Source organism: Lissotriton vulgaris, chromosome 3_1 (assembly GCF_964263255.1).
Source record: "Lissotriton vulgaris chromosome 3_1, aLisVul1.2, whole genome shotgun sequence".
NCBI lineage: Eukaryota > Metazoa > Chordata > Amphibia > Caudata > Salamandridae > Lissotriton > Lissotriton vulgaris.
Genome location: NC_141689.1, coordinates 2,111,277,994 through 2,111,305,811, shown reverse-complemented (window position 1 = coordinate 2,111,305,811; position 27,818 = coordinate 2,111,277,994). Strand labels below are relative to the sequence as shown.

General features: G+C 44.8%; 1 protein-coding gene across 1 annotated transcript in view; it reads right to left on the bottom strand.

Annotated features, from left to right (window-relative positions):
• Positions 1 to 3,713: 3,713 nt before the first annotated feature.
• NFXL1 (nuclear transcription factor, X-box binding like 1) overlaps positions 3,714 to 27,818 on the bottom strand; it is a 680,877-nt gene continuing 656,772 nt past the window's right edge. Inside the window, exon 23 of the mRNA XM_086962681.1 lies at positions 3,714 to 5,299. Within this exon, the coding sequence (XP_086818807.1) occupies positions 5,126 to 5,299 (174 nt within the window). The 3' untranslated portion in view covers positions 3,714 to 5,125. The remainder of the gene's footprint in view (positions 5,300 to 27,818) is intronic.

Genomic DNA, 27,818 nt, shown 5'->3' with positions numbered 1-27,818 from the left:
CATCTTTTATCATAGCCCTTGTGGGATCCTAAGATCAGTCATGTAGGCTGTATGAGCTGTGGCCTTCAGTTGAAGGCCTAGCATTTTCCCTGTTTTGTTCCCTGTGGAGTAAAACTTTGCCTGGGACAGTAACTGACATCTTACTGCCCTACTAGTGGAAATGACTGTACGTTGCACCCTTAGCCTAGTGATCCTCCATATTCTCCTGCTGATGTCTACTACTTATTCAGGTTCTCTATCTGCCTTAGTTGTTGCTTTATTTTATACATCGCTATCAGTGTGCCCCCAAGAAGTGCCTTCAGTACATTCCATTGATTTGAGGGGGGCGGGTCGTCCTCAGCAAGGGAGGCAGTAAACCCATTTATCTCATTTTTTATTTCTTGTATATTAACCTGATCTCTTAAGAGCTACTCCTTAAATCATCAGCGCCCCAGGCACTGTTCCAGTGGGCCCAGTGTCCACTGCAAATGGACTTGCTCCTTGTTGGAGAGGACAATATCTCCCATCTTGATTGCTTTAATTCTCCAAAACATTTTAATATCTACCATGATGTAATCAATTCTGTTACACATTCGGAGCTTGGATGAGGAATAGGAAAAGTTCCTCATTTCCATTTAGGCGCCGCCACAAATCCATCAACCCATATCCTCTATGAAGTTCTTAAGCCTCCTGTTGGCTACAGCATGCATCTGTTGATGAGGCGAGTTTGCTTCAAAGTCCCATCCCAAACTAAATTCAAATCCCCTCCACTAGGACTTATCCCTTTAGTAGGTGGCTCACATCCTGCAGCAAAGACCACAGATAGGATTCCGCATTTGAGTTTGGTGCATATATATTAAGCACGGTTATGTTTGTATCCTTTTGGTCCACTTTGGTTAGCATTTGTCTACCATCGTTGTCTTAGTTATTGGGAGCCGGACCTCCAATGTATGACTCATTAATGTTGCGACACCTGCTGTTTTAGTGCTTGCAGATTCCTGAATCTGTAAAGGATTGTGTTTGTGTGTTAGTCTCTTTGAACTGGACAGCTGTAAATGTGTTTCTCGTAACATAATATCATCAGGCCTGATTCTGTTGAGGTATTGCCATAACCTTTGTCAATTTGTCGGGGAGTTTAGCCCCCTTATAATTCATCAGTAAGAGATTCACCATCATTCTCTCTTGTGGACCTCTATCAATTTCGGGATGTATGCTCCAGCGTGTGCGTGCCCTTATGGTTGGAACCATCCCATCCCTGTGAACTTGAATCAAAAGAACTTTCTATTTTCTCCCCCTGCCACAGCCTATACATGTCCCTTGTTGTCCCACTGTCGTATAAAAGAGGACATTCTAAACCCTCCTCCAGGCCCCCTTCCAGCTGTCAGTACCACTGTAATACCAAAGGGGGACTTTGTTTCTTCTATTGCCCCTCTTCGCAAAGCTAAATGTATGTTCAGAATTCTTCCCCCCTCCCCCCAAAAAATTGTTTGTTTCAGCATTCATTAATGTCTCCCATCACTGGGTGTTTCTGTCATAGCAAAGGATCTCTCCTTACTGTGCCACCCTTAATGTTCACCAGTAATGTCCAAGTCCTCAGCTCATCTTACGTGCATTAATGTGTACTGACGCAAGCCGAAGGAACAAATGATGGACGGAATGCTGAACAATGCAAACATTCACATACAGTCACAAGGATCGGGGTTTAATCCATTGTTCTTTTGCTCACTACATCACCCCAGTTTGGACCTAGCCATGTGCAAATCAGTCTTGACCCTGTGCCTCATGGGAACCGTCCAGTCTAAACTGCCAAACTAGGTCTTTCCTGGAAAGTGCTGCATTTTACCTCTCACTTTGCAGAGTCACTTTTCCTCCTAATGAAGCCCTGACTGAGCCTATCTTGGCTATTTGGAAAAAGTCGACAACATCTGTAGCTGTATTCAGGCAAATAACTTGTTGTTACAAACCTGTCCCTGGGGACATGGTCAACCCATCCAGCCCCAGAAAGGCTGGTAATACTGGCTTCATGTTCTTCAAAATCTTTAACTCCTGGAGCGTTTGCACTCACACCATCTGACGTGGAGTAAAATAAAATGGAGCAATTCGAAAAGGTCTTTTAGGCTGGAAGTATGGCTCTCAAGTCCATAAATGCCACTTTCATTATGGGAAGATATGTGCTCAGGCTATCATTTCTAACCTGTCAAACAAGTTTCAGGCCCACTTCCAAGAGCTCATAAATGTTAGTTAGGCTGCTGCAAAGCAGGCCATATAACCCGGCCTTAACCCTGCACACTCTGTAGTTAGTGCTATCCCCCAAAGAAGAAGACATATTTAGGTATGAGAATCAGGCTTCTCAGGATGTCCAGACAACACACATGAACTTACCTTTTAATTGATCTTGTCTCGTTGGTGCTAAGGCGGACTCACCATCGAAAGATTCAAAGAGCGCAAAACCAAAGCTATATCCCTTGGTCTACAAACCCATCCTAATGATTACCAACAGTTTAAGAAGTCTCAGGAGTTTAGTAGAGGTTTCTCCTTTCAAAGGTGCCAGCAATATTGTGCTCAACAACAACAGCTGGCCAACCCCCTCTGCAGACATTACAAAGATGCCCCAAAACGTATCCCAGGATGCTTGTTTTCAGTCCAGGAAGGACCTGACCTGGCAGTTCGGTCAAGACTGATTTGCATAGGACTGGCGTCAAATTGGAAAGACATGGGGAGAAAAAAGTATGGATTTAGGCCCATATCTCTGTACTGCGGTGAATGTATGACATTGTTCTGCATTCTGTCCATCAATTGTTTTTGCTTCTAACTGGCACACAGCACATTTGCTATTAAACTGCACCACATATGGAGCTTCTTTTAATTATAGAGGATCTTCATCTGCCTGTAGATATGTCAGTGGTATTCTGTGAATACTCTGTTCCTTGTTATTCATATGCTGAAGGAAGCTTCACAGGAATAGTGGACCAATTACTGTACAAACTGAGCATCTTTGGAGGCAATTTACAATATCGTCTGTCTGCACATGAAGGGCCCAGTTCTTAGTCGATTGTGGATATCAAAAGATTGTATGAGGGCGTGATGATATCCTTAGACTTTCAAGCATCATCTGCTTTCAACAGTAAAAGAAGCTAAGAAAGTTTGACATTCAGTCCAGCGTATAGAATCCAGACACCGGCCTGGTCAGGTGAGTGTTTACCGTGATAAAAGCGAGCTCCAGCTACAAGCCAAATAGAAATTGGTGACTGCAGCACAAATGCCACGTGCAAGGAATGAGTAAAAAAAATATAAGAGTAGGCAGGACACATAAGAGATACACTGAGGCAATAGGGCACAAGCATGCAGTGGGGAAACCGTGCGCTTCCTACGCATTCGTTAGAAGAGCTTCTGTACAGTTCTGGTCTATGCCACATGATGGTGAGGCTGATATTATAGACAGGAAACGGAGAAGGCCGGCCTAAGAAAACTGTGTACTTTTTGGATTTACATCACCATTATGGTGTGAGGATCATCACAGTTTTACATCTACCGCCAATGATCACTAGTGCTGACCAACAAAAACAATTCTTACTTCAGTAGTGTGTTGACTTACAATACATTTGACCATATTGCATTTACCATATGCTGTTACAAACCTCGAATCCCAACTGAAACTTGTAATCATTGTGAAAATGTCATGACAAAAATCACAATTTAATGCAGCAAATGCTCATAAAATCCAAGATCATACATCAATGCTCTACGCACTTTATTGAGAGGGTTTAACAGCAATGTCTGCATTTCACAGACTTTCGCTACTATAACTACAAACTGAAGGAGTAAAATAATGTCTTCACATTTCTTGCTATCTCATATTAGAACATCAAGTTGTCGCCAGCCCAGGTATACTGGGTTAAAACATACGGCTCACTTTCTTGGCCTAGCAGGGTTCAAATACAGGAGCTCATGTTTTTCTTTTGGACAGTTTGCAATGGAAGCATCAAGTACGAAGAAGTTGGGGGCACAATCCAGAGGAACTAGAAGTAAATTCCGAGCACTTTTCTGGAGTTTATGGCAATCAATAAATACAACATTTGAGAGTCCCAAAGGTCATTCTTTTTAATATGACTGTACAAGTGTTACTGACATTTGGAAAGCGCTGAACGATTTTACATTATCTTTTTTCTTTTTGTAATAAAGAATTATAATGGCTACAGGATACATCTAAAAAATGACAGGTTATTTTGAGATGAGTTGCGTGTCACTACCGGTAATAAGAGGCCTGATGCTATTTAAGTATGAAATAGTAAAAGATGTACAAAACCCAAACATGTTGAATAATTATATATGGTGTGGAAATAAACTGTATTATGAGATTAATAGAGAAATATGAATAAAGAGTTTTACTACTGTGTAGACTACTATTTAGATAGTGAATAAATAATCTGTTTTCATATGATGGCCAATGAAGACGTATGTGGCACCACCCAAATCCGTGAATACAGCTAGGAATATGATTGCAAGGGATCCGAAGTATAATCCCATTAGAAGACAAAAATCTTTTTTAAAAAGGTCAGAACAACAGCTGGGGTTCTTACTATTTGGGTGAATTCAAGAAAAATTACTTAGTGTGGCCAACAATACAAACACATACTTATTAAGACACCAGCCAGCCCCCACCCGTCCACAAACTTTATTTTCTTCCATTTATAGTTCAATTTCACAGCAATGCCACTTATTTTTATGTTTTTTTTTTTAACTGATGACTTACTATCTTCCTTTACATCATTAAATCAGACAAATATACAACTAGAGCTGCAATCAACCCTTTTTCTTAACATGGATTTAAAATATTAATAAATGTTTAACTTTCCATTTTGTTTCAAACATGAAATCGCTAAAGAAACAATAGCAGTTCAATGCATTTAGAATTGCCCCAACTTCTAACAAAAATCTTTCCAAAACTGGTATTCTAAATTAGAAATGTCTCAATGGTTTTGGATTTGTTCAATAAACTTATAATAAAGGCAACTCTTTTGAAAGTTAGCTATACAGAATGGAAATATTAACATAATGTCCTTTTACAGAGTGCAGCTAAAAGTGGAAATAAAATAAAAACATTACACTACTACAGAAAGAAATGTAAAAATCAACGCAGTACATTTCAAACACTGTGAATGATATAGAAGGTGGCCATGGCAAAGGCAACAACACAGAGAGGCACCAGGATGTAATTCCTATACTTTTGCCAAATTGATGGTTCAACCTCAATTTCGTCCTTCCTTCTGTTCTTCTTCCGCCGGCCTCGCATCCTGTTCTCAAAGGCCTCTAATTCAGCCTACAATAAAATACACACAAAATTAAAAGCTTTCAAATAGCGACTATTTAATAGGCTTTTTTATTTTAGTAAATGTATTTTCGTTACTTTGAGGTACTGAACATGAATCAGAGAGGATGTCACTGACTTATTGTCTGCTTCATTATATTATTTCTAATGCAGTGCAAATGTGTAATGAATTGATGCTCAGCATGCATTATCTTATGGTTCCAGATAGGTCTGATAAAACTTTAGAGACAGGAATTGACATAAACTGTAATGACTTTTAGGAAAATATAAAGTCACCTTTTTCAAACATAATATTCTCGTCCTTCCAGTTGTCTAGTAAATGTATCTTTACCAGATTACAGTTTAAAGATTCGATGTCACTCACAATGGAAGTGTGCTAGCTCCTGTGCACATCAGGACACATCTCACATGCACTCAGCCACAAAGATAGAGCTTGATTAATAACCTCCAAACTTTTGCCAGCAGCGTGGAAAGAAGTCCCAAGGAGATGTTTGGCAAATGCCATTGCCTAAAGAGACTTACAGAAGTTCATTCTTCATGTGTGATAGGTGCTTTTCAGGAAGACTGGAGATGCTTCTCCATAAGCAGTGGTATAGACCAAAAAGACTACCAATTGTCAACTAAAGCAAGGTAGAATCGAAAGACTTAATGCCCATTAAATCCAATGTCAGGTGTGAACATGAGACACGTAGAGTTGCTCTGAAGTAGGGTATAGCTTCTTTCGGCTGCCCATTAATACTTAATGATTAGAAGGATTTTCTCTTAGGCTCCAATAGCCTTATAAGACTTACATCAAAAGCCTCTACTGGAAGTCGTTGTATATCACAATCTAAAGAGGCATTGCTGGGCTTGGCAATGTGCTTTTTAGATGGATGTAAAAACAAAGTAAAGCAACAGTTGTGGCACAACAATTATTTTTCAAACAAGCTTAAAATATTTAATTAGTCAAATCCCTTTTTATAGGCATAGTTAGCACATACACAGATTAAGTTAACCCAGAATCCAGACATGACTTATTACAGAAAATGGAGAAGCTCTTTTTTAAATGAATGAATCTTCTCATTAGCGAGCTTATTAGTCTCTTATTCTATAAAGTGGAGAGGAATAGATCTTTTTTTTTATATATTTCTTTTTATTATTAAAAGGAACAAACGAAACATTAGCATCAGGTGATCAACATATAACATCATTGCAGGGTTTGAATTGTCATTCGTACAGAATCATAAATTACAATCTGGCAGATGCATCAACGAAAATACCTCCCGGTAAAACACTGAATCGGTAAAACAGGCCGATACCGAACGCAATACCAGAAAATGCTATGCATCAAACAATAAATCGGTAAAAAATAAAGAATCGCTAAAACCCCCCCCGCGGTAATTTACCGAATCGCAAAACAGACAATCGGAATTACCGAACCCCAAAGCTGACTCGGAAATACCGAATCGCTATTAACGAATCGCAATGGTATGCATGAAAAGTCGCTAATACCGAAAATCCCAAAAATCGCAATTTAGCATGAGCAAAATAAGGGGAATCACAATCAGGAGGTAAAGTAAACTGAAGGACAGAAAAAATGTTTTAAACCCCATCAGCAGGTGCTGACAATCAGTAACCCTTCATAAATGCCCTGGGAAACCCCACATGTCAACCAAAATGGCTGCCCTCTACGTGCTTGCTAGGAGGAGGAGGATCAACGCCCAGGCCCAGCGCAGGAGGATGATCCAGGACAGGATCTTCAGGGTGTGCATCAATTTGCTGGGGCAGACCGAGGAACAGGTGTACGACAAGTATAGACTCAACCGTGCCATGATAATGCGCCTAATAGCAGACCTGGAACCATTACTGCAGCACGAGCCCCGTAGGACCATCGTTAACCGGCCCATGTGCAGGTCCTATGCTGCCTGCACCTGCTTGCGTCTGGAAGCTTCCAGGGGGTATTAGCTGAGACTGGAGGCGTGTCGCAAAGTGCTTTATCCGCTTCTTCCACCGGTTCCTAGAGGCCATGCTGACATTAATAAATCTCCACATCACCTTCCCCACAACCCCCCAGCAGCTGACCCGCACCAAACGGGAATTCTACCAGGTGGCACGCATGTCCCCATCTGTCCTCCATCAGCCACCGAATATATATTCCGCAACCGGAAGTCATACCATTCGATCAATGTGCAGGTGGTGTGCAATGCCAAGTACATCATTACGGACCTTGTAGCCCAATTCCCCGGGAGCACACACGACGCCTACATATTCCGTCACTGTGGCCTCCACAGGCGCCTGATCAACGGTGAATTTGGAGAGGGACACCTACTAGGTACATATAAATGCATCATCTTACTCTCCATCCACTCCATCCCCACATGTATATTTTCATTCATGCTGATTACCATTCTTTCCCCATCCTGCAGGTGACAGCGCATATGCATTGCGTGAATCTCTCCTCACTCCCTACCGCAACCCAGCTACACCGCAAGAGCAGCGCTACAACAGAGCACACATCAGCACAAGGAATGTGGTTGAGCGTACATTCGGCATCCTCAAGAGCCGCTTCCGAATACTTCACAAGACTGGAGGTGCCTTGCAGTTCGACCCAGTGACCTGCTGCCAGATCATTGCTGTGTGTGCCATCCTGCACAACATCGCCACACGCAGGGGGATACCCATAGAGGTGGACGGAGAGGATGCACTACGTGCGCAGCAACCACCCCCCCAACACCGACAGGCGCATGTGCCCAACACAGCTGAAGGGCAACGGAGGCGGACATACATCACACGGAATCATTTCTGAGACAGGTAAGAGAGTGACTTGACAACAGGATCAGATTTGCAAGGGTTTAATGGGCATGGACACCTGACTGGTGCAGATATACGTAACACAAACATGCTGCTGCTGCAGTTGAAGTCTAACTTAAATTGTCCCTTGTCAGAACGGGTGATGCGTGCGGCACTTTAGTCTGACCATGGTTACGTCACCAAGGACAGTGTGACTTTGTCACATGTTCACTTCCGTTTGCCGCGTACCCCCAGTCTCTTGTCCTGTGTCTCCTCGGCTTCTCCACGATGGGAGTCTGTGGCAGTTGCATTGCGCCCACTGCGCCTCCTCCCGCTGGTCTCCGACAGGGAGACGCCGCTGACACTGGAGGCTGCCCCACTCCCCTCTTCCGCTCCTAGACTGCTGACACTGGGTGACCCAAGCTGCAGTTGCTCCACTGCAGTGGTCCCCCTCTCAAGGGCCTTTGCCACATCCCCACAATAATGACCTAGGTCCACTTGCAGGGACACGGACCTGCGGGACAGCACAGCCGTGCTGTTGCACAGCTTATTAATGGCCTTGTTAGTTGAATTCACAGCCAGCATGATCTGCCTGTGACGCCGGCGCTCACTTTGTTGGCCTGCGACTACGGCACGTGTCAGTTCTTGTAGGCAAAGCTTGATTTCATTGTTGCCGGCAGCTACGGCAGTGGTGTGCTCACGCACAGCGTCAGTCATGTTGCCTAGTTTGTTGCAAAGTTTGGTCATGGAAAGTTTCATGGCACCCATGTGTCTCCCCTGCAGGCGCTGGACACGCGGCATCCGGGTCTCCACAACTCCGTACCCTTCGGACAGATCGACTGGTCTTGCAGCAGCCCGACCCGGGGGCACAGCCCTCTGCCTGATGCGCTGTCGTGCTGCAGTTTGGCTGGTTGGAGTGACGACAGCCTGGCGTGGAACATTTTGGGGTGCTGAACTGTGATCCGACTCCATCACGGGCAGGGAGGGAACATCTGCTCGGCGGCTCTGCGGAGTTGCCTGCACTGGTGGTGGTGGTGGTGGTGTCTTGGAGCGCGAGGATGGTGGTGGTGGTGGTAATGTCTTGGACCGCAGGGATGGTGGAGGTGTTGTCCGCCGTGGTGGTGAAGAGGAGGACATGGCTTCAGCTCCCTGTGAGCACTCCGCATCTGACAACACTGGCGTCTCAGAGATGACGAGGAGGGCACTTTCGTCAGAATCGATGGGGGATGCATCTGTGTGTGAAACAGTGCATAGTTAATATCATGGTATAGAATGTGAAAATAGCTGTGGCATCTCACAATAAATTACTTTTTTTGACTGACAATTGGCCCTTTGCTGCTGTATTCATCTCTGGGCTCTGGCATGCACCCATTCATGTATTGACTACAACTCCCATGGTGCAACACAGTGGTGAGGGTATGTGTTTAGGGCAACGCTACATGTGCACTGGGTCTGGCATGGGGATTGGGCAGGGACTTAGTACACGCTGCATTGTTACGCTGCCATGCTTCTTACCTTGTCCTCCTTCCGCAGCACCAGAGGTGTCCAGACGTGTGACCCCCACAACAGCTTCCGGTTCTATGGTGGACTCCACTAGATCCTCCAGGGCTGTGTTAGGCGTCACATTGGATGTGCCCCTCCTGTGCCAGCAGCATCCTTGACCCTCTGCGCAATCCTCTCCTTGGCCCTCTTACGCAGGTCATACCAGCGTTTTTTTAAGTTGTCGATGCTGCGGTGGGTGACTCCGCAGGCATTTACCTTGTCCTTGATGCGCAGCCACATCTTTCGTTTTTCAGCCTCTGGCACCTTCCCAAACAGTCGGTCATTGTTGCTGGTCACACACTCTATTAGGATTTCCAGCTCCTTATCAGAAAACTTGCGTTTTCGCTTTCGGTGTGTGTCCTTTCCCTGCTGGGGGGCCTCCTTCTCCATCTTGTCCTGCTTGCCTAGTCCTGGTTGCTACTGGTTCTGTGTGGGTCCTCAGCTCCTGTGCTCAGCCTCCTCCTCTGCACTACTCCGAACACAGAATGCAGCGTGGCTGTCCTACTTCCTGGTTGTGATGTCATCGGCCTGCTTTGCGTCGTGTAATTTTCCCGTTTTCGCTATTACCGAAATCGCAAATACCGGATTCACTAATACCGATTCGGTATCTGCTAACTCGGTATTTGCTACTCTCGCTGACGTACTTTCGCTATTTAATAGCGATTTTTACCGATTCTGTAATTTTTACCGATTAGTTTGATGCATCGCGGTTTGCATGTCCTTAATAGCGATTCCTTAATTTTCGCTGTTACCGACATGTATTACCGATTGTTGATGCATATGCCCCTCTAATCTTCCATTTTGGGATCACAGGGAGTCCTGTGTTTCGACTTCCCTTTGTCTCATCGGGGGTGTACATAAATCGCTGCGATGGCTATTCCAGGACCCCCAGATCTTCCCCCACTTCTCCGGACAACCCCTAGCCACATACACTGCCCTTTCCCTAAACATACACCAGTCTAGATCCTGGGCCCACTTGGTAGTCTGGGGTGACTGGCTGGCTCCCCACAACTGAGCAATGTTACGCTTCGCCACCATATATACCGACCTCACCCACTGTTTCTGATACCCATTCAAATCCCTGGGTTCCCATAAATTCAATATACATCTCCGAGCTTCTGGTCGTATCTCCTCCCCCAGCACTTCTTTGATCACATTGTGTACGTTCATCCAGTAATTTTGTATCTCTTCACAGTGCCATGGGATGTGTATGAAAGTGCCCAGTTCTCCACAACCTCAATAACAACAATAGTTCATTGTCATGCAGGCTGTATTGTTTTTGGAGAGATTCGAAAGTCTGCACACAGCCCTTCCCCCACACATCTTTAATCTGACTAATTCCGATAAGGTCCCACTTATCGAACCCTTTAGACTTCCACAAGCTTCCGAGCCTCTCTGAGCTAAACAGGGGGGTGGCCAATGTCAGTTTCCCTTTCCGTCCCAAACTTCTGGTAGCAGCATGCCAGATATGTACGGCATGCGCCATCGGGCCCGCCAACGTGAATCTTCCGGGCTTGGCATACAAGGCTTTAATGATATCTCCACCTGGTGCCTGCCCACGGCCCGTAGCATAGCCTGGTTCCCCGGGGGGGGGCCATAAATCATAGTTTCACCGCCACAAGATGTGAGGCCCAGTAATATTTCTTCAAGTCCGGGAGGCCAATGCCCCCGTCATACCACGGCAGAGTCAGCTTGATAAAAGCTATGCGGGGCCTGCCGTCCCAGAGGAGTTGCCGCTGAAGTGTCTCGATCTCCCTGAAGTAAGTAACAGGCACTGGATCCATTGTGTTGTGGAGTATGTATAGGAACCGAGGTAAGGCCATCATCTTAAACAACACCGCCCTCCCAAGTAATGACAGGGGGAGAACCCTCCAGCGTTCCACATCTTTTTTTAACCGACTCAAGGGGGGCTCTAAATTATTAGCATACCTCGCCTTCGGGTCCAGTGTTATTTATATGCCAAGATATTTAAATCCCACTAGTTCGGTCTTTATAGGGCATGACTGTGGGACCACAGGCGGCCCACCCGATATAACAAACAATACCGACTTTGTCCAATTTACCAGGAGTATCTACCAAATATGGCATGGACATCCAAGAAATTATTTTCAATCAAAAGGGGGAGGGGGGGATCACTTGTCCTGTATAACCTGGGTACAGTTCTAACTGGGATGTCCCTTGGTAAAAGACCCTCATTTACGTGTAACAGTGGTGGTATGGGCGGTATATGTTGATTCTCCGCCTTTGTTTACACGTCCGTGCAAAATCATAGGACCAATTGGTATGCACCCTCCACCAGGAGGAGAACACCCTAGGTTAAAAACAGTAGGGATTAGTGATAGTGGGTGGTATGTGAGTGAAATTATAAAAATAATTCAATCATTCCAGGAAAACTGCACTTTATTGTCCGGGATTGAATCATGGGTTGAGAATATTCCAGAATATGTTATTAGAAATAGTTAGGATTCATACATATTCAATTCTCTAGTGTATAAAAATGGTCGACATGTTTCAGCCACGTTTCGCCTCTTAGGGTCAGTGGGGCTTTCTTCAGGACCAGGTGAATGTGGTATATAGAGTGACGTAATGTCTACTCTTTTTTTGAGGGTCAATTTTGGTCCTGTGGGTAAAACAAAGATGTAAGATCTAGGGTTAGGGTCATGGGGACGCATATGTTATACTTAGCTCGAAAATTTGTTAAAAAAATTACTTGTGAGAAGGCTTCACCTCAAGACAACATACTTAGTGGCGGGCTATCACCACATACTCATCCTGACATAACAAACACAAATGGGATTTGAGGATTCATGAGGCCAGGTATATTTCTACTTTCAATTGCAATCAGTCACATCTAGCTTTAAAATAATACAAACGACATGCTGTTTATAAATGCTTGGTGGGTCAGGAGGCATGCATTTGTGTGCCTTTCATTTATAAGGTAGTTCGATTTTATCACCATAGTGTAAGGAGAATCACTAATAGGTGGAGTCTAAGGATATTTTGTACATTCGTAACAGATATGTTGTTTGCATGCATCTTAACGACTTGCACTTAAAGGGGGACCCTGAGGTGTTAATATAATGCGGCACCTCGCTTCCTGAGATAGCATTATTAAGCAGTTTGTGCTTAAAAGAAAACTGTTATTGTGACTCATAATGGCGTGGCCCTTTAATTATAATACTGGTACTGTGGCGGGATGATTACACGTACCTTTCACGCGTTGTATGGTAACGCCTCATTCAAGCTCCAGGAAGTTTTTAGGAGGGGCGCTTCTACAAAAATAGAAGCAATCATTTAGTTACGGGAGGGGCGTGTACTTATCTGTATCTTTTCCGATGTCGTTTCGTACGTGATCACCACACCTCGTCGCTCTCGTCTCCTAGGTGCAGCTTGTGCTGTCTCTACTTCTCTTGGGCCCGGAAACGGAAATTACTGTTTCTGCCGGGTTAAATACTGGTCTCTAATATAGATACTAACAAGAGACTACGGTAATCGGAGAAGTTCCGTAAATGATTTTAAAATTGTTCAAAGTGAACAGTTACCTAGTACGGACTTTTCAGTTGTTAATGCCATAATTTAGATTTAACATCGATATTAATTTGTTATTTAGAAAGAAAGGAAAGACTATTTCAGAAGAAAGACTGCTGTGTGTATTATTACAAAAATTGCAATAATTGCATTGTGAGTTGGGAGAAGGTCAATTAGTATTTGGGACACACAGCCTAATACCTATATACCCAAATCTTAGGGGGCTAAGAGTGTTTCATATTATTGGATATAAGGATATGTTAAATGTTCCAAGTGTTTTCTTTATACAATATGGACAGTAATGATAAGGCTAGTGTCGTGGGATTCCTGATGTTATCTCGTATGGATCGAGTGGCCTCAGGATGGTGTATTATTGTGCCTTATCTACCTTGTTACGTTTCCCTTTGGCAGTACTAGGTCTCCAGTTTAAGACTATATGTCTGATTGTCATGTTGTTTTGACAGGTGTGTTGATTACAGGTTTGCTGCGGACCTATTGCGGGTTCCATGAGGATTTCTCATCTATTCAGGCTTACCCATGGGATATTATCATTCAATCCCTGTCGATCTGTTCCCAAACGGTGGACCCACCTCTGTTCCTTTTCGAACAGGATGCGTTCAGCGTTATGATCTCTTGTGGTCAGAGTTTCAAGCATGACCCATCTGAGGTCCTCCACTGTGTGTCCTTTCTCCAAAAAATGGTTGGCCATCTTCGTAGTGGCCTTCCTGCACTTCACATTACTTCTATGCTCACAAATTCTTTGTTTTATTTTGCGACATGTCATTCCAATATATCGCATGTTGCACGGACATGTGATCATGTAAATCACATGACTGGAGTTGCAGTTGGTGTGGGCTTTCATATACCATTTCATGTTCGGTAACAGTTGGATTGTCTTCGTTACTTCTGTTAGATGACAAACCGAACAGGTTTCACAAGGGAAATTACCCTGGACAGGTGGGAGATCCCAGAGTTGTGTTTGTTTTGCTCCTTGTTCAGGTGCAGGTCTGGTGTGGACTAAGATGTCTTTAAGATTTTGTGTCCGCTTGTTGGAGAATCTTGGTTTGGGCCATGTAAGGTTGGCCGAGGTTAGGATCCGCCAATGTTTGTTCACAATTTTCTTAATTTGATTGGTGGCCGGGCTGTACGTTGTTACGCAAGTCATCAAGTCTTGTTCAGGACTCTTTGGGTTGGTTTCTAATAGGCGTTCCCGATTTTGGTTCCTAGCTCTTTTTTTGCAGTTCTTGATCACTCTCTTGGGGTAATCTCTTTCTGAGAGTTTCGTACACAAATCATCCGCTTGGCGTTGGTATTCCTCAGTCTTGCTGCAGTTTCTGCGAAGACGTAAAAACGGGCTATATGGGAGATTTTCCCTGAGGGGTCGTGGGTGATGGCTGTTAAAGGACAGTAAACTGTTCTTTGCCGTTGGTTTAAAAAATGTTTTTGTCTGTAGTGTATCTTGTTCCACATATATCGTTATATCTAGGAAATCTAGGCTTTTTTTACTTGATGTATACGTGAATTTCAGCCATTGGTCTTGAGCATTTAACCATTGATGAAACTTTATGAGGCTTCCAATACTTCCTTCCCAAATGAGGAGGATGTAATCTATATAACGCTTCCAGAAATGGATTTGTTTCTGGAAGGGATTGCACTCATTGTTGACATATGTTTCCTCAAACTTGCTCACATATAGTCCATCCAAGAAATTACTCAGGGACGCCCTGGGGTTAGTGAGATATAGCAGGATATCGTCCGCGTAAAGCGATATTTTATCCTCCCACTCTGGTGTCCACCGCAGGCCACGTATCGACCGGTCCCACCGGACCCAAGCCGCCAGAGGCTCCAACGCCAGTGCGAAGAGAAGTGGGGACAATGGGCATCCCTGTCTCGTGCCCCTCCAGAGGGTAAAGTCAGCTGATTTACAATTATTTACCATCACTCTAGCCAAGGGAGCGGCATACAACAATCAAACCTACCCGATAAATTCCGAGCCAAAGCCCATATTAGTCAAAACCGCAAATAGATAAGCCCGTTCAACTCTAGAAATGCCATAGTGGCATCCAAAGACACCAAAACCGCCGGTTCCAGTATCCTTCGGAAGCCATCCAGAATCCCGTGGAGTCTCCGCAAGTTCAGGGCTGTGTTACGACGGGGCATGAAGCCAGATTGATCGGGGTGTATCAGGGTTGTAATGACCTTGACCAGCCTAGTGGCGAGCAATGGGCTGATATGAGGAAGGGGATGTTATAGTCTTGCCTGCCTTATGAATAACCACAATATTCACCGCTGGTCGTACGGAAGTTGCCCGAACAATCTACTTTCTAGTAACATGGCACGGATATGCGGAGCGATTTTATGGGCATTCAATTTATATAGTTCTATAGGCACCCCATTAGGACCCGTTGCCTTCCCAGACTTTATGCTTCTAATTGCTTGCGTGATTTCATAATCTGTAATGGAGGAGTCTAAATATTTCCTATTGTCCTTCGAGAGGCTCGGCATGCCTATATCTCTGATCATTTCGCCATTCTCGGTCTCGGTAAAACCATTCGCCGAGGTATATACTTCTTTATAATACTCAGAAAAGACGTCTGCCACTGCCTGCGGATCAGTAATTCTATCAGGTCCCGACCCTTCTAGCTCAGGCACTAAACGAGAGGCCCGCTCTCCACGTTCTAACCAAGCGATTAACTTACCGGCCTTATCTCCATGTTTGTATACTCAACTTTGTATGACATTGTTATGAGAGACTGCCCTCTCCTTGGGAAGGCCCTTGTACTCATCTTGTTTCAATTTCAACAGATGCAGGTCTCCCTGAGCAGCAGGAGGATTAGATCTTTTAATTCCAATCTTTAACTAGACATCTAAAAAGGCTCAGAAATCCTGCTTCACTACTCTATATGACTAATATACTAGCATTAGAATCCCCTTTGAAAGCACCATAAACAGAATCCCTATTGGATGCACCTCAGACAACTTTTTTCGCGTGCAAAGGAAAGTAAGGCCATAAAGCCTCTTGAAGGGGAAGAATCGGGACTTGACATTATTCAGAAACAGGAAGGAAGGCATACTTAGAGATTCTGTACAACCAGTTCTGACGAAGACTGTGTGTACTGTGTTGGGCGTGGCCTTCTCTGCAGGGTCACCCCAAAACCTTTCTCTTCACCCCTCCTGTTTTCTGAATTTACTTTTTGTTGGCCTTAGGACTCTGCACACTTCACCACTGCTAACCACTGCTAAAGTGCTTGTGATCCCACCTTCAAACATGGTAATATAAGCTTAAACCCAATCTGCACATTTACTTACAAGCCCCTCGTAAAGTGGTGCAACCTGTGCTCAGGGCCTGTAATCGAATGCTAATAGTGGGACAGTAGCTCTTTATGTGCCATCCACTTATATAGTCCCATAAAACATGTCCTAGGCCTGCCATTGCAGACTGCGTGCCATTTTCAACTGCCAATTCGACTTGGCAAAATAAACCTTTTGGCAAGCCTAAAGAAAAAGTTACTTACATTTGGTAATGCTTATCTGGTAGAGATTTTATATAACTGCAGATTCCTTACCTTAGAATATTTCCCCGGTGCCAGACTGGATCTGAAAACCTTTTCAAGTAGTAAGTCTGTGCGCCGGTAGTTTGCATCGATTGGCTCTGCATCGGCCGCACCGGAAGTGATGTGCGCAGTGCGTATAAAATCGCCACCCCAGAATGCTGATATCAGTTACTTTTTGCTACATTTCTGCGCCAGAAGCATGGAGCCATGAAGGATGCTGATATACCAGTGTGCAGACACCAAGACATCATAGGGATCACCCTATATGGAGAAATCCATTCGCAGAGTGAGGAGGATGGGAAGGTCAGTAAGGGCCTGCGATAGAGTCTCTACCAGATAAGGCGTTGCTGAAGTTAGGTAACTTGTTCAGCTGATGGAGACTTCTGGCCAAAGATTCCTTACCTTAGAATAGATACCCACGCAGTACCTCTCCGACGTGCATCTGTGAACAGATTTAGACCAGGAAATCCAGGAGGACGGAATGGGCAAAGTGTCCGTCACAACTGACTTGACTGTCCAGGCAACAGTGTTTGGTGAATGTGTGCAGAGATGCCCAAAGGGCTGCCTGACAGATGTCCAGAACCGACATTCCGTGAGCTAGCACAGTGGTCACAGCTTGGCTCTGTTGGAGTGAGACCGCAAGCTCTCATGGGGTTGCTTCCTGGCCGTAACAGACTTTAATGCAGGGTACGATCCATCTTGAGATGGTCCTTTTATGCACAGCATTTCCTTTCTTTGCTCCAGTGTAACAAAGGAAGAATTGATCGTCCACCTGGTGTTCCTTAGTACGATCAATGTAGAAAGATAATTGCTCTTTTTGGGTTTAGGCAATGGAGTCTCTTCGCCTCTTTGGAAGGGTGCGGCGGAGCAAAAAAGGTCAGCAGTGTAAATGGTCTGGCCGACGTGGAAGAGTGTTACGGCTTTCAGCCTGAAAGAGGTACATGTCCTTAGAACCAGTTTGTCTAGAATGAATGTGATGTATGGCGAGTGCACGGATAGTGCCTGCAGTTCACCGACCCTCCTGGCTGATGTGATGGCCATTACAAAGCCAGTTTTGAAGGTTAGAAGATGTAAAAGACAGTTGTGCATAAGTTTGAGGGGCAAGCTCTTCAAGAATGTCAATACCAGATTCAAGTCCCAATGGGGCCTCATCAAGGGTGTTGAAGGTCACATATGGTGTAGTCCTTTTAGGAAACAAGTGACTTCAACGGAAAGGGCTCAACTGGCAATCACAAGAACGAAAATGTAGCTAAATAAAACCCCTTTAACTGTGCTGAAGTCAAAGCCTTGCGGGCAAGTGAGGGAGCAAAACCTCGAAAAAGGTGCAGGAAGGGGGATCAACATTTTTGAAGCACACCAATCCACAAATCTGTTTCAATAGCAGGCATACACTGTCTTGGTTGAGGGACACTTGACTGCCAGAATGACGTCAAAGACTTCTGTAGGGAAGTCCAAAACTGTCAACTGCTGCTGCTCGATCTCTATGTATGAAGGCCATCTGATCTCCAGCTCAACCATGTAGCTGCCCCAATCCAGAAGTAACGCATCTAAAACTACAGTCAACTCTGGGTGAGGAAGGGAGAGAGGGCTGCCGCTGACCGTATCTTGGTTCATAGCCACCACTGCAGATCTTTTGCAGTTCCCTCCAATATCTGGACCAGGTCAGAGAGACTCTTCTGATGCTGCGCTCACTAGGACTCCACTACAGACCTGCATATGCCAGCAAGCCTGTGTTACCAGCAGGATGCAGGAGCCCTTCAGGGTCAGCAGCCTCAGAGTCAGTCTCACTGAAATCCAGGACGAAGGTGAAACATTTGAATCATTGCCTGAGTATCCTGAACTTACCACTTCAGAGAATAGGCCCGAAAATACACTCGGTCTAGAATGGCTCTGATGAATGGGAGCATCTGAGAGGGAGTCAGCTGTGACTTCGGCATGTTGATAGTGAACTCCAGCGAATGCAGGTGGCCCGCCGTAGTCTGGAGGTGGGAAACAACTGCCTGGTTTGAACCCACCTTTAACAGTCAGTCATTGAGATAAGGAACGATTGGAAGACCTCAGCAGATGTGCTGCAACCACCATCATCACTTTGGTAAAAAACCTGAGGGGTAGTGGTGAGGCCAAAAAGGAGCACAGCAAACTGAAAATGGAAGTGCACAACTGTGAACCGCGAGTAAGTAATGTCTGTGGACAGGCAGGACAGGGATGTGGAAGTAGGCATCCTGTAAGTCTAGCGCTACCATCCTGTCTCCAGGAGCCCGGGCAGACAGAAAATGAGCCAATGTGAACATCTTGAATTTCTCCTTCTTCAGGAAGAAGTTGAGAGGGTGCAGGTCCAAAATAGAGCGGAGGGCTCTGTCATTCTTCTGCACTAGAAAATAGTGGGAATAGCAACCAGACCTACTTCTGCTGCAGGCACTTTCTTGATGGCTCCTTTGGCCAAAATAGCCTGTAAATCCTGATAAAGCAGGGAGAGGTGGTCCTCCGTCAGCTGGTTTGGGGATGGTAGCATGGGTGGTGGGTTTCTAAAAAAAAAAAAGTGATCGAAAAAGCCTCGCTGAACAATTTGAAGTACCCATTTGTCCGATGTTATGGACTGCCAGCGGGGCAAGTGTTGCTGGATCCTGTCGTCCACTGGGTGCCAGGGATGGTAAGAGAGCAAACTAAAGGAGTTTTGGGACCGCTGCTGCTGGAGGGTGGGTTATTGGGTGAGCCTCTGGCTGGGTGTCCCATAAGGTTTGGGATCCGTGGCCGCAAAAGGACTGGAGAGCCTGTGGGCCTTGGTGGCTGAGCGGGATTGATGCGGCTGGTAGCCCCAACCATAGCCACTGAAAGGGCAAAAAGCAGAATGGGGGTGACGTGAAGCCATGGAGAGACCAAGAGACTGGGAAGCGGCCTGGCTGTCCTTATAAGACTCGAATGTGTCTCCAGAGTTTCGAGACGCTAGACCCCACAGGAGCCCTCCTGCACCAAGAAAGGCATGTGTCCAGCATGGCGAGACTGACCTGCAAGACAAGGGTATACAATTACGCTGATGACCTCCAGCTCATTTTTCACCTGTCACACTCCCCTACCAGTATACTCAACTTCCAGTCGGTCATGCTGTTCATCAGCGATTGGATGAACGGTAACCATTTTAAATTAAATCCGGACAAGACGGAACTTGTTGTTACTGGTAGCACCCCCAGTCCCTGGTCCCCTAGTTTCTGACCCCCTTCCCTGGGTACTTCCCCCACCCCTTCTCTTTCTGTAAAAACCCTAGGGATCTCACTCAATAAGCACCTTACCCCTCACACTCAGATCAATTCTGTTGTTTCTTCTTATTTCTTTGCCCTTCGCACTATACGTAAAATCTCCCGGTTCTTCTCTGTCCCGGCCCTTAAACTTATTCTGATGGCAATGGTTCTGTCCCGGCTGGACTACGGGAACATTGTATACAATGGAGCTCCCGCCTATGCCTTCCACCATCTCCAGCTAGTCCAGAATCAGGTTGCTCACCTGATCCATGGCTTACCCAGATTCCATCATGTTACTCCCCTTCTCCAATCCCTTCATTGGCTCCCTATTAAAGTGCGGGCCCTCTTTAAACTGGGGTGCACTACCTTTCAGGCCTTGGCGGGGACTGCCCCTGATTTCATATCCTCCGCCATTAGTGCTTATTGCCCCAACAGAGAACTTCGCTCCTCCACTACATTTTTGCTCTCTGTTCCCCGGTTTAAGAAAAAGAAATCCGGGGGCATGAAATTCAGGGTCCTTGCCCCCACTCTTTGGAATTCTCTCCCCTTCCATATCAGATCCATCCCCTTCTATTGTGATTTCCGCAGAGCACTTAAGACTTTTCTTTTCTCCCGTGCCTTTCCATCCTAGCACCTTGCTTCCCCTTTTACTCACCCCTGGCTAAGCGTCCTCCTAGCGCCATGAAACCGCATGGTATAAGCGCGCTATACAAATTGCTGTAAATCCAAATAAATTCAAAGGGTCTTCAGGACTTATGTGACCCATGACAAGAGTAGCCTTGCTGTCTTGTTTTTGTTCCCATCTTCAGGTGACCCGAGTACTGTAAGACCCTCAAACACAGGTGGCCAGCCAGCCAAACATCTCTGCACCCGGGCCCCACAGCCTGGGTTCACGATTCCTGACCGGTTTCCCTTGGCATCCTCACGACCTGTATGATGGGAACCAATATATACTTTTGATTGTACTTTATACCATTAATAACTTCCATGGAGCAATACAATGCCAGACAGATATGCACAAAGACACAAATGTTAACACTTACATACATATACACAGATGCATGCACATACATATAGATGCATATTCCCAAATTCCCAAAATTGTAGGCTAGGCTTGGTCTGGTGACAACAAACAGGAGCCTAAAATGCATCTTTGATGGTAGCATCATCCACCTAAGCAGTGAAATGGTGATCTGAGAAAAAGTATAGTTGTTCATAGACAGTCCCTTTCTTCTTGAAATAAACTGCATTTCTTAATTCCTTTGTTAACTTGGCAGCGAGGAAGCACTATAATGGTCTAAGCTCTACATCTTTAGCTCTTCCCCAAACAGTAAAAGAATGGACTTGTAGGAAATGAGAGACACTAGTTGCACTGCTCTTGGAAGATATAACAGAGAATTGTGAAACTATTTAGACAGCTTTATTGAACTTCTCCCTACTGAGAATAGGAGTGATCTGAAGAAGGGGTCTTGGGTACATTAGGAGCTACTGGTTGCTCCACTGCATCCTAGAAGCAGCTTTGAAAAGTGTCACTTAGCCAATATATCATTCAGAGACTTTGGTTATGTTAAAGAAAACAACACTGCTTACCTTAAGACCCTCGGGTGACAACCAGTCAAAACAATGGCAGGGCTTCATGCTAACACAGAATAGCACACTGTCTACCTATTGGGCCTAGAATATGGCCATTTGTCCCAACTCTTTATCTAGTAAAGTCACAAGGATATTGGCCATGTTGCAGACTCCACTGCACCAGTCGCAATGTGTGTGTAAACAATGACCCAAGGGAGAAAAATCCCAGCATTAGCAAGAGCAGGAGCCAAAGTAGAGTCACTGAAGTGTGGGTCTGCAGGAGCCAGACAGAATGTGTGTGACTTGGCTGGATGATCATCCCAGGCCCTGAGGCGAGCAGAGGTTGGATCCAAAGCTCAGGCAATGAAGCGCCTTCATTTCTTTTAGGGGGATGGGTATGGCAAGCTGATGTTTGTGTACTGTGCATGTACTAAATTCAAGAACTGACATTTTTAGATAGAAATTATGTTTCAATCAGAAGGTTTTTCTTTGGGAAATTGAATGTGTTTGCCTAAATGAAAATATGTACTTGATATAAAAAATATGAAGTGTTTTAGAAACGGATATGCAGATGAAGAAAGAATAGTTACACATTCAAAACCTACTTAAAGCGATAGTTGAAACTGAAGCTGCCTTGGCAGGGACTTTTTGCTGTGGTTATGTTCTTTGTCCCAGAGGGCAGGTGAGTCTTTGGCTGTTATTACTTTAGCCATGTGCAGACCTTTCATATTGATATTGATTTTCTAAAATTACTGTTGGTAATCCTGCCAGAAATGTCTGTGGCACTGCATGGGGTGGTCACTACTGTAATGTTAAAGTTCTATGATTCTGCGACCTTTTCCACCAGTCATTAGTTAAAATTTGATTCCAATGCAGCAATTTTTTATTCACCCTCCTGTTTATATCAAAGTCTCCAGATGTGCAAGTACCAAACTCTTGCCCTACACAGCTGAAGTGAAAGGACTGCTGCCATCATCCCGCCTTGCCATAAAAAGGGCCATGTTGGGGCAAACAGAAGCAGAAAGGAAGTGTAGCCCACCTATGCAGACCACAGTGGAGATAAAAGGTCCTATGGGGTTCTTCACAATCAATAAAGCATGATATACTTAATGTTTATGCAAACCTCAATGGGAATAAAAAACATTCTGTGATTATTTTGGGGACCAACTTTTTCACCTGAGATGGAGGTTTCTGGATCATGCAGTTATAAGTACAAGGGGATTTCATTCTCGACCTATTTCATAATTAATTTGATAATGACTGTCCCTGTGTTTAGAATCATACATTGGTAATACTCGAACCATAGCTGCCACATCAATGCAAATATCAGGTAAATGTCTATTTACTAAACACTCTCCGCGGATTAGAGATCTACGAGTGCTGAATGGTAGACTCCCAGGTGATCAACCTGCTCAACACATACATTTTTCAAACAAGTGTAAATCAGTCACTGATGTATATACTTTTGTTTCTTAAGACCTGTTTAGAGACATACACGATTATACCATTTCTGTAAAGAGATCATAGAGCCGAATAATTTATTTAAATTACCCACACCTATCTCATTGAGAGTCAAGCAAATAGCATTGCTCTGTTTATTACAACAACTAAAGAACATTAGGTGGGGCCCTCTATCTGGAAACACTCTAGAGATCTGGAAGGCTTTCTCCTGCATTGGCAACAGCAATGAGTTTGCTCAGTGTCTGTTTCTCTCATGAAATGATTCTGGTCATATATAACTAACTTCGTATTACAAGCTTACATTGAGGCTACGCTGTAGCACAAAAAACAAGCATTTGCAATGCAATTGGTCTTGCATTTGTGAAAGTTAGAGCTCTTGGCATTGAAAATGACAATGTTTTTTACTTTTGTTTTTTGTGTGCAGTGGAGTGAGCATATTTGCATAGTGCTATTGCCGATTGTATGACCTCGCTGCGCTTGAGAACCAAAAAATGGGAAATAGGTTATGAGAGAGGAGAAACAAGAGTAATATGCAGGGGCATCTTAAGGATTCTGGGGGCCCTGGGTCAAATGTATTTAGGGGCCCCTGTTTGGAACAGCTTTTAATTTATGATCCAGTTTCAGATCTTTCATGCCCTTTTTGTCAAAGTCACTGACAGTTCACAGGCGCACTCCTCCAAACTCTAAATGTGTTTGCATCTAATTTTCATGGAGAGTGGAATGTATTCAATATTATAACAGCAGCAGCTCACTAATATTACTGTAAATAATCTCTGTAACACCCCCCTATTTTGCGTGTGTGAAGTCCTGTTTTGATCTAAAAGAAACATTTTTATGGATGTTGCATGAAACCTAAACACAACATTTCTCTGCAAAATGTCTTTAAATGTCTGTAAGGTATTCTCACACATCACCACGTTAAAAATAAATTAGAGCAAAATGGTATTTAAAACAATCTGTTTAAGAATTATTCAAGGCATCAGGGCAAGACTGAGCAGAACAGAGCAGGCTACATCTGGGGGGCTCTGAAATGCTGGGGCCTGGGCCAGAGCCCACTTTGCCTATGCCTTAAAACGTCTTTAATAATATACTGGCCAAAATAAAAAGCAATAAGATCCTGGAAAAAGCAAACGCTTATAGGGAATGCAAGATTGAGTAAAGCATGAGAAATGTAAGCAAGAACAACATGGTTACCTTAACGCTTTTTCACTTATTCAGAAATCAATAAGGGTTTTTGCCTGAAAAGTTAAGGACCCGGAATGGACCCGTTTCAATGTCCAGTGCTTATATCATTCCAAAACTTGTTCTTGAACTTGAAGGTAACTTGTTCATCTGAAAGAAACACGTTAGTGATAGATTCCTTACCTTAGAATACTTACCCCAGTAATACCAACCCCGGTGGTGGGTCTGCGAACCAAGATCACACCAGAAAGTCACAGAGAATAGAACGGCCAAAGAAGCTATCTCTCCAGATTTGACTGTCAAGGAATAAAGCTTAGTAAAAGTGTGCAGCGAGGCCCACGTGACTGCCTGACAGATGTCTTGCAGGGGGACACCACCTCCCAATGCCGTAGTAGCTGCTGTTGCCCAGGTAGAATGGGCGTGCAACCCCACCAGAGGATCCTTATTAGCCAGGGAATAACAGGCATTGATACACAAGACAACCCAGCGGGAGATAGTCCTCTTGTCTACCGCCCTGCCTTTCTTGGCGCCTACGTAGCCAACAAAGAGCGGGTCATCCACCCGGAACTGTTGTGCGCGATTCAGGTAGAATGAGAGCGCATGTTTTGGGTCCAGACAGTGGAGCCTCTCTTCCTCGCTGGAAGGGTGCAGAGGCGGAAAGAAAGTGGGCAAGGTGATATTCTGCCCGATGTGGAAGGCAGTGACAACCTTGGCGAGAAGGAAGGACAAGTGCGAAGCACAACCTTGTCCAGACAAACCAATAGAAAAGGAGGTTTACAGGAAAGAGCCTTGAGCTCACTCATGTGCCTAGCGGAGATGAAGGCAACCAGGAAAGCAGTCTTCAAAGGTAATAAACAAAGAAGACAGTTGTGAAGCGGCTCAAAGGGAGCGCACATCAAATAGGTAAGAACCAGATTCAAGTCCCACTGCGGCATCAGAAACGGAATAGGAGGGAAAAGGTGAGTAATGTTATGTTATGTTATGTTACTATTTGTTTTGTAGAGCGCTCAGCTGTTCCAAAGAGCGTCCCGGCGCTAAGATCATCACACCAAATACCAGCAACTAACACACAGCCATAACGGCACCAAAATTAACCATAACAGCATTACAGGGCAAAAAGATAAGTTTTAAGTCCCTTCCTAAAAACAGAGAGATTGGTGCATGTCCGCAACGTCAGGGGCAGTGTGTTCCAGAGACGGGGTGCAAGGTAACTAAAGGAACGACCTCCACAGAGAGCACGCTTCACTGTTGGGACGATAGCCTTGGCCTGGGCAGCAGATCTCAGAGGTCTAGATGGGAGATAGAAATTGACCCTTCTCTGCAGATATTCAGCGCCGAAATTGTGAAGCCTTTGAGAAATCTATTCACGACAGGGTACTTGAAAAGAGAGGGCTGATCCGGGAGCCTGAGAAAGGCCGAAATCGCAGAAAGATAGCCCTTAATAGTGACTAGAGAAGAGCACTGTTGGGCCAGAGAACAAAGGAACAAAAGGACTTGTGAAAGAGGAGCAGAAAGGGGATCAACAGCCTTTGCTGTGCACCATACCACAAATTTGTTCCACCAGCAGGTGTAGACCGATTTAGTGGAGGGACGCCTGGCTGCCAGAATGATATCACAGACTTCACAGGCAAGTCAAAAGGAATCAACAGTCGCCGCTCAGTCTCCAGGCATGTAGGTGAAGGCTAAACCGGTTCAGGTGGAGGATCGTCTCCTGCTGCTGCAACAGAAGATCCTACCGAAGAGGCAGTCGGATCGGGGGATCCATGCTCATACGAAGTAGCTCGGGATACCAAGCTCTTCGAGCCCAGTCCGGAGCCACAAGAATGACTTGGGCCCGGTCGCGCCTGATCTTCTTCAGCACTCAGGGTGGAAGTGGTATAAGCGGAAAGGCATACAATAGACTGCAGCTCCACTCGTGACGAAAAGCGTCGCCAAGCGAGTGCTGCTTTGGAAATTCCAACGCACAGAAGTGATTACGTTGGGCGTTCTCTTCGGTGGCGAATAGATCTAACCAAGGCTGTCCCCACTGTTGAAAGAGACCATGCGCCACTTCCGAGTGAAGATGCCATTCGTGATCCATCATGCACCTGCAGCTGAGTTTGTCCGCCCTGGCGTTCAAAGAACCTGCCAAGGAAATGCCTTGACGTTCCAGCCATGTCCAGAGACGTAGTGCCTCCTGACATAGGAAACGAGGTAGACGTGCGCATCACAAGGAACTCCGAACATATCCGGTTCGGTGTAACGCAGAAACAAGACGTCATACCTTGTTTGGATAATTTTAATTCAATACAAGAAGCACAACCACTGGAACAAAGATCAGGAGAGTGCATAGAAGACATCAATGGACGAATAGAAAGCAGTACATCTCTTAGGCAAGTCGCTCAAAGGCCAATCATAGAACTGCGAGATCGAAGAGAAGAGCGTGAAAGGCCGGATATTCAAGGCTGTCTATTTGCCAATGTTGCCCTGAATAAGAAAAGGGAGATCCATCAAACAGGAAGTTAATACCCTGATAGAAATCGATAATCGATTAATGAGCAGTGAGAGGAAGGAATTAAACATTGCCACCCTTCCTCTGATAAAGGAAATGTATAAACGATGAACCCCATGATTTTTGCTGTCCTGAAGAAGGTGTTACTATATCAATGAAATAACACCGAAACGCGTCGACGCACGGATAAATAGAAAACACCAAAAATCCAACAAGATAGCAGATATACCATGATTTTGGATACTGTAATCTTTACCTTCTTTAAAATCGTATGAGGTTATTGGGTCAGGATAATATAGTAGTAGGACATTTATTACACCTACAGGTTAAAGGGGTTGTTAATTGTGATTTATTATGCACTTAGAAACTGTGGTAGATTAATGGTAACAAGTTTATACTTTTTATATGATTTTGTTTTTTAACATTGTATATTTTATGCAACACTGTGATCAATTGGTTCAAATTTGACAATATTGTGTGTGTTTTTTAACAATGTCTTTCAGAAAGTGACCTGAATTTTAAACGAAGGAGAAAAAAAAATAACTTAATAAAATACAGAGTGTAAACGTCATATTTTCGTGTTGGCTTGATACATATTGAAAACTGTGTTGTTTTAAAGATCGGAGTGTATGAAAGACAAGAGTGTGGAGAAAAGCATATGTAGTCCAGGGATTCCTTCTTGGCTTAAATTGTAGACAGTACCCTGTTCCCTGGAACTTAGTGGGGTCTTCTCTTTTGTGAAATCACCTCCTGACATAGGGTCCAGGACCCCACCCTGCCTTGCTTGTTGCAGTACCACATGGAGGTGGTGTGGTCTGTGAACACCTGCACTACTACCCCTTTGACAGAGGGAAGGAATGCTTTCAGTGCAAGGAGGATCGCCCGGAGCTCCAGAATGTTGATATGGAGCATGGACTCCCCCGGTGACCAGAGGCCTCTGATCTCCGCCTCCTCCATGTGGCCGCCCCATACCAGGACAGAAGCATCCGTCACCACTGTGTGCTCCAGTTGGGGAAAGGAGAGGGATCTGCCGCTGACCCAACGTTGGTTTGTGAGCCACCACTGCAACTGTTGTGCAGTGCCCTCTGCGATCTGGACGGACTCGGACAGGTCCCCTTGATGCTGCGCCCACTGAAACTTCAGGTCCCACTGAGAGGCCGCATATGCAATCTGGC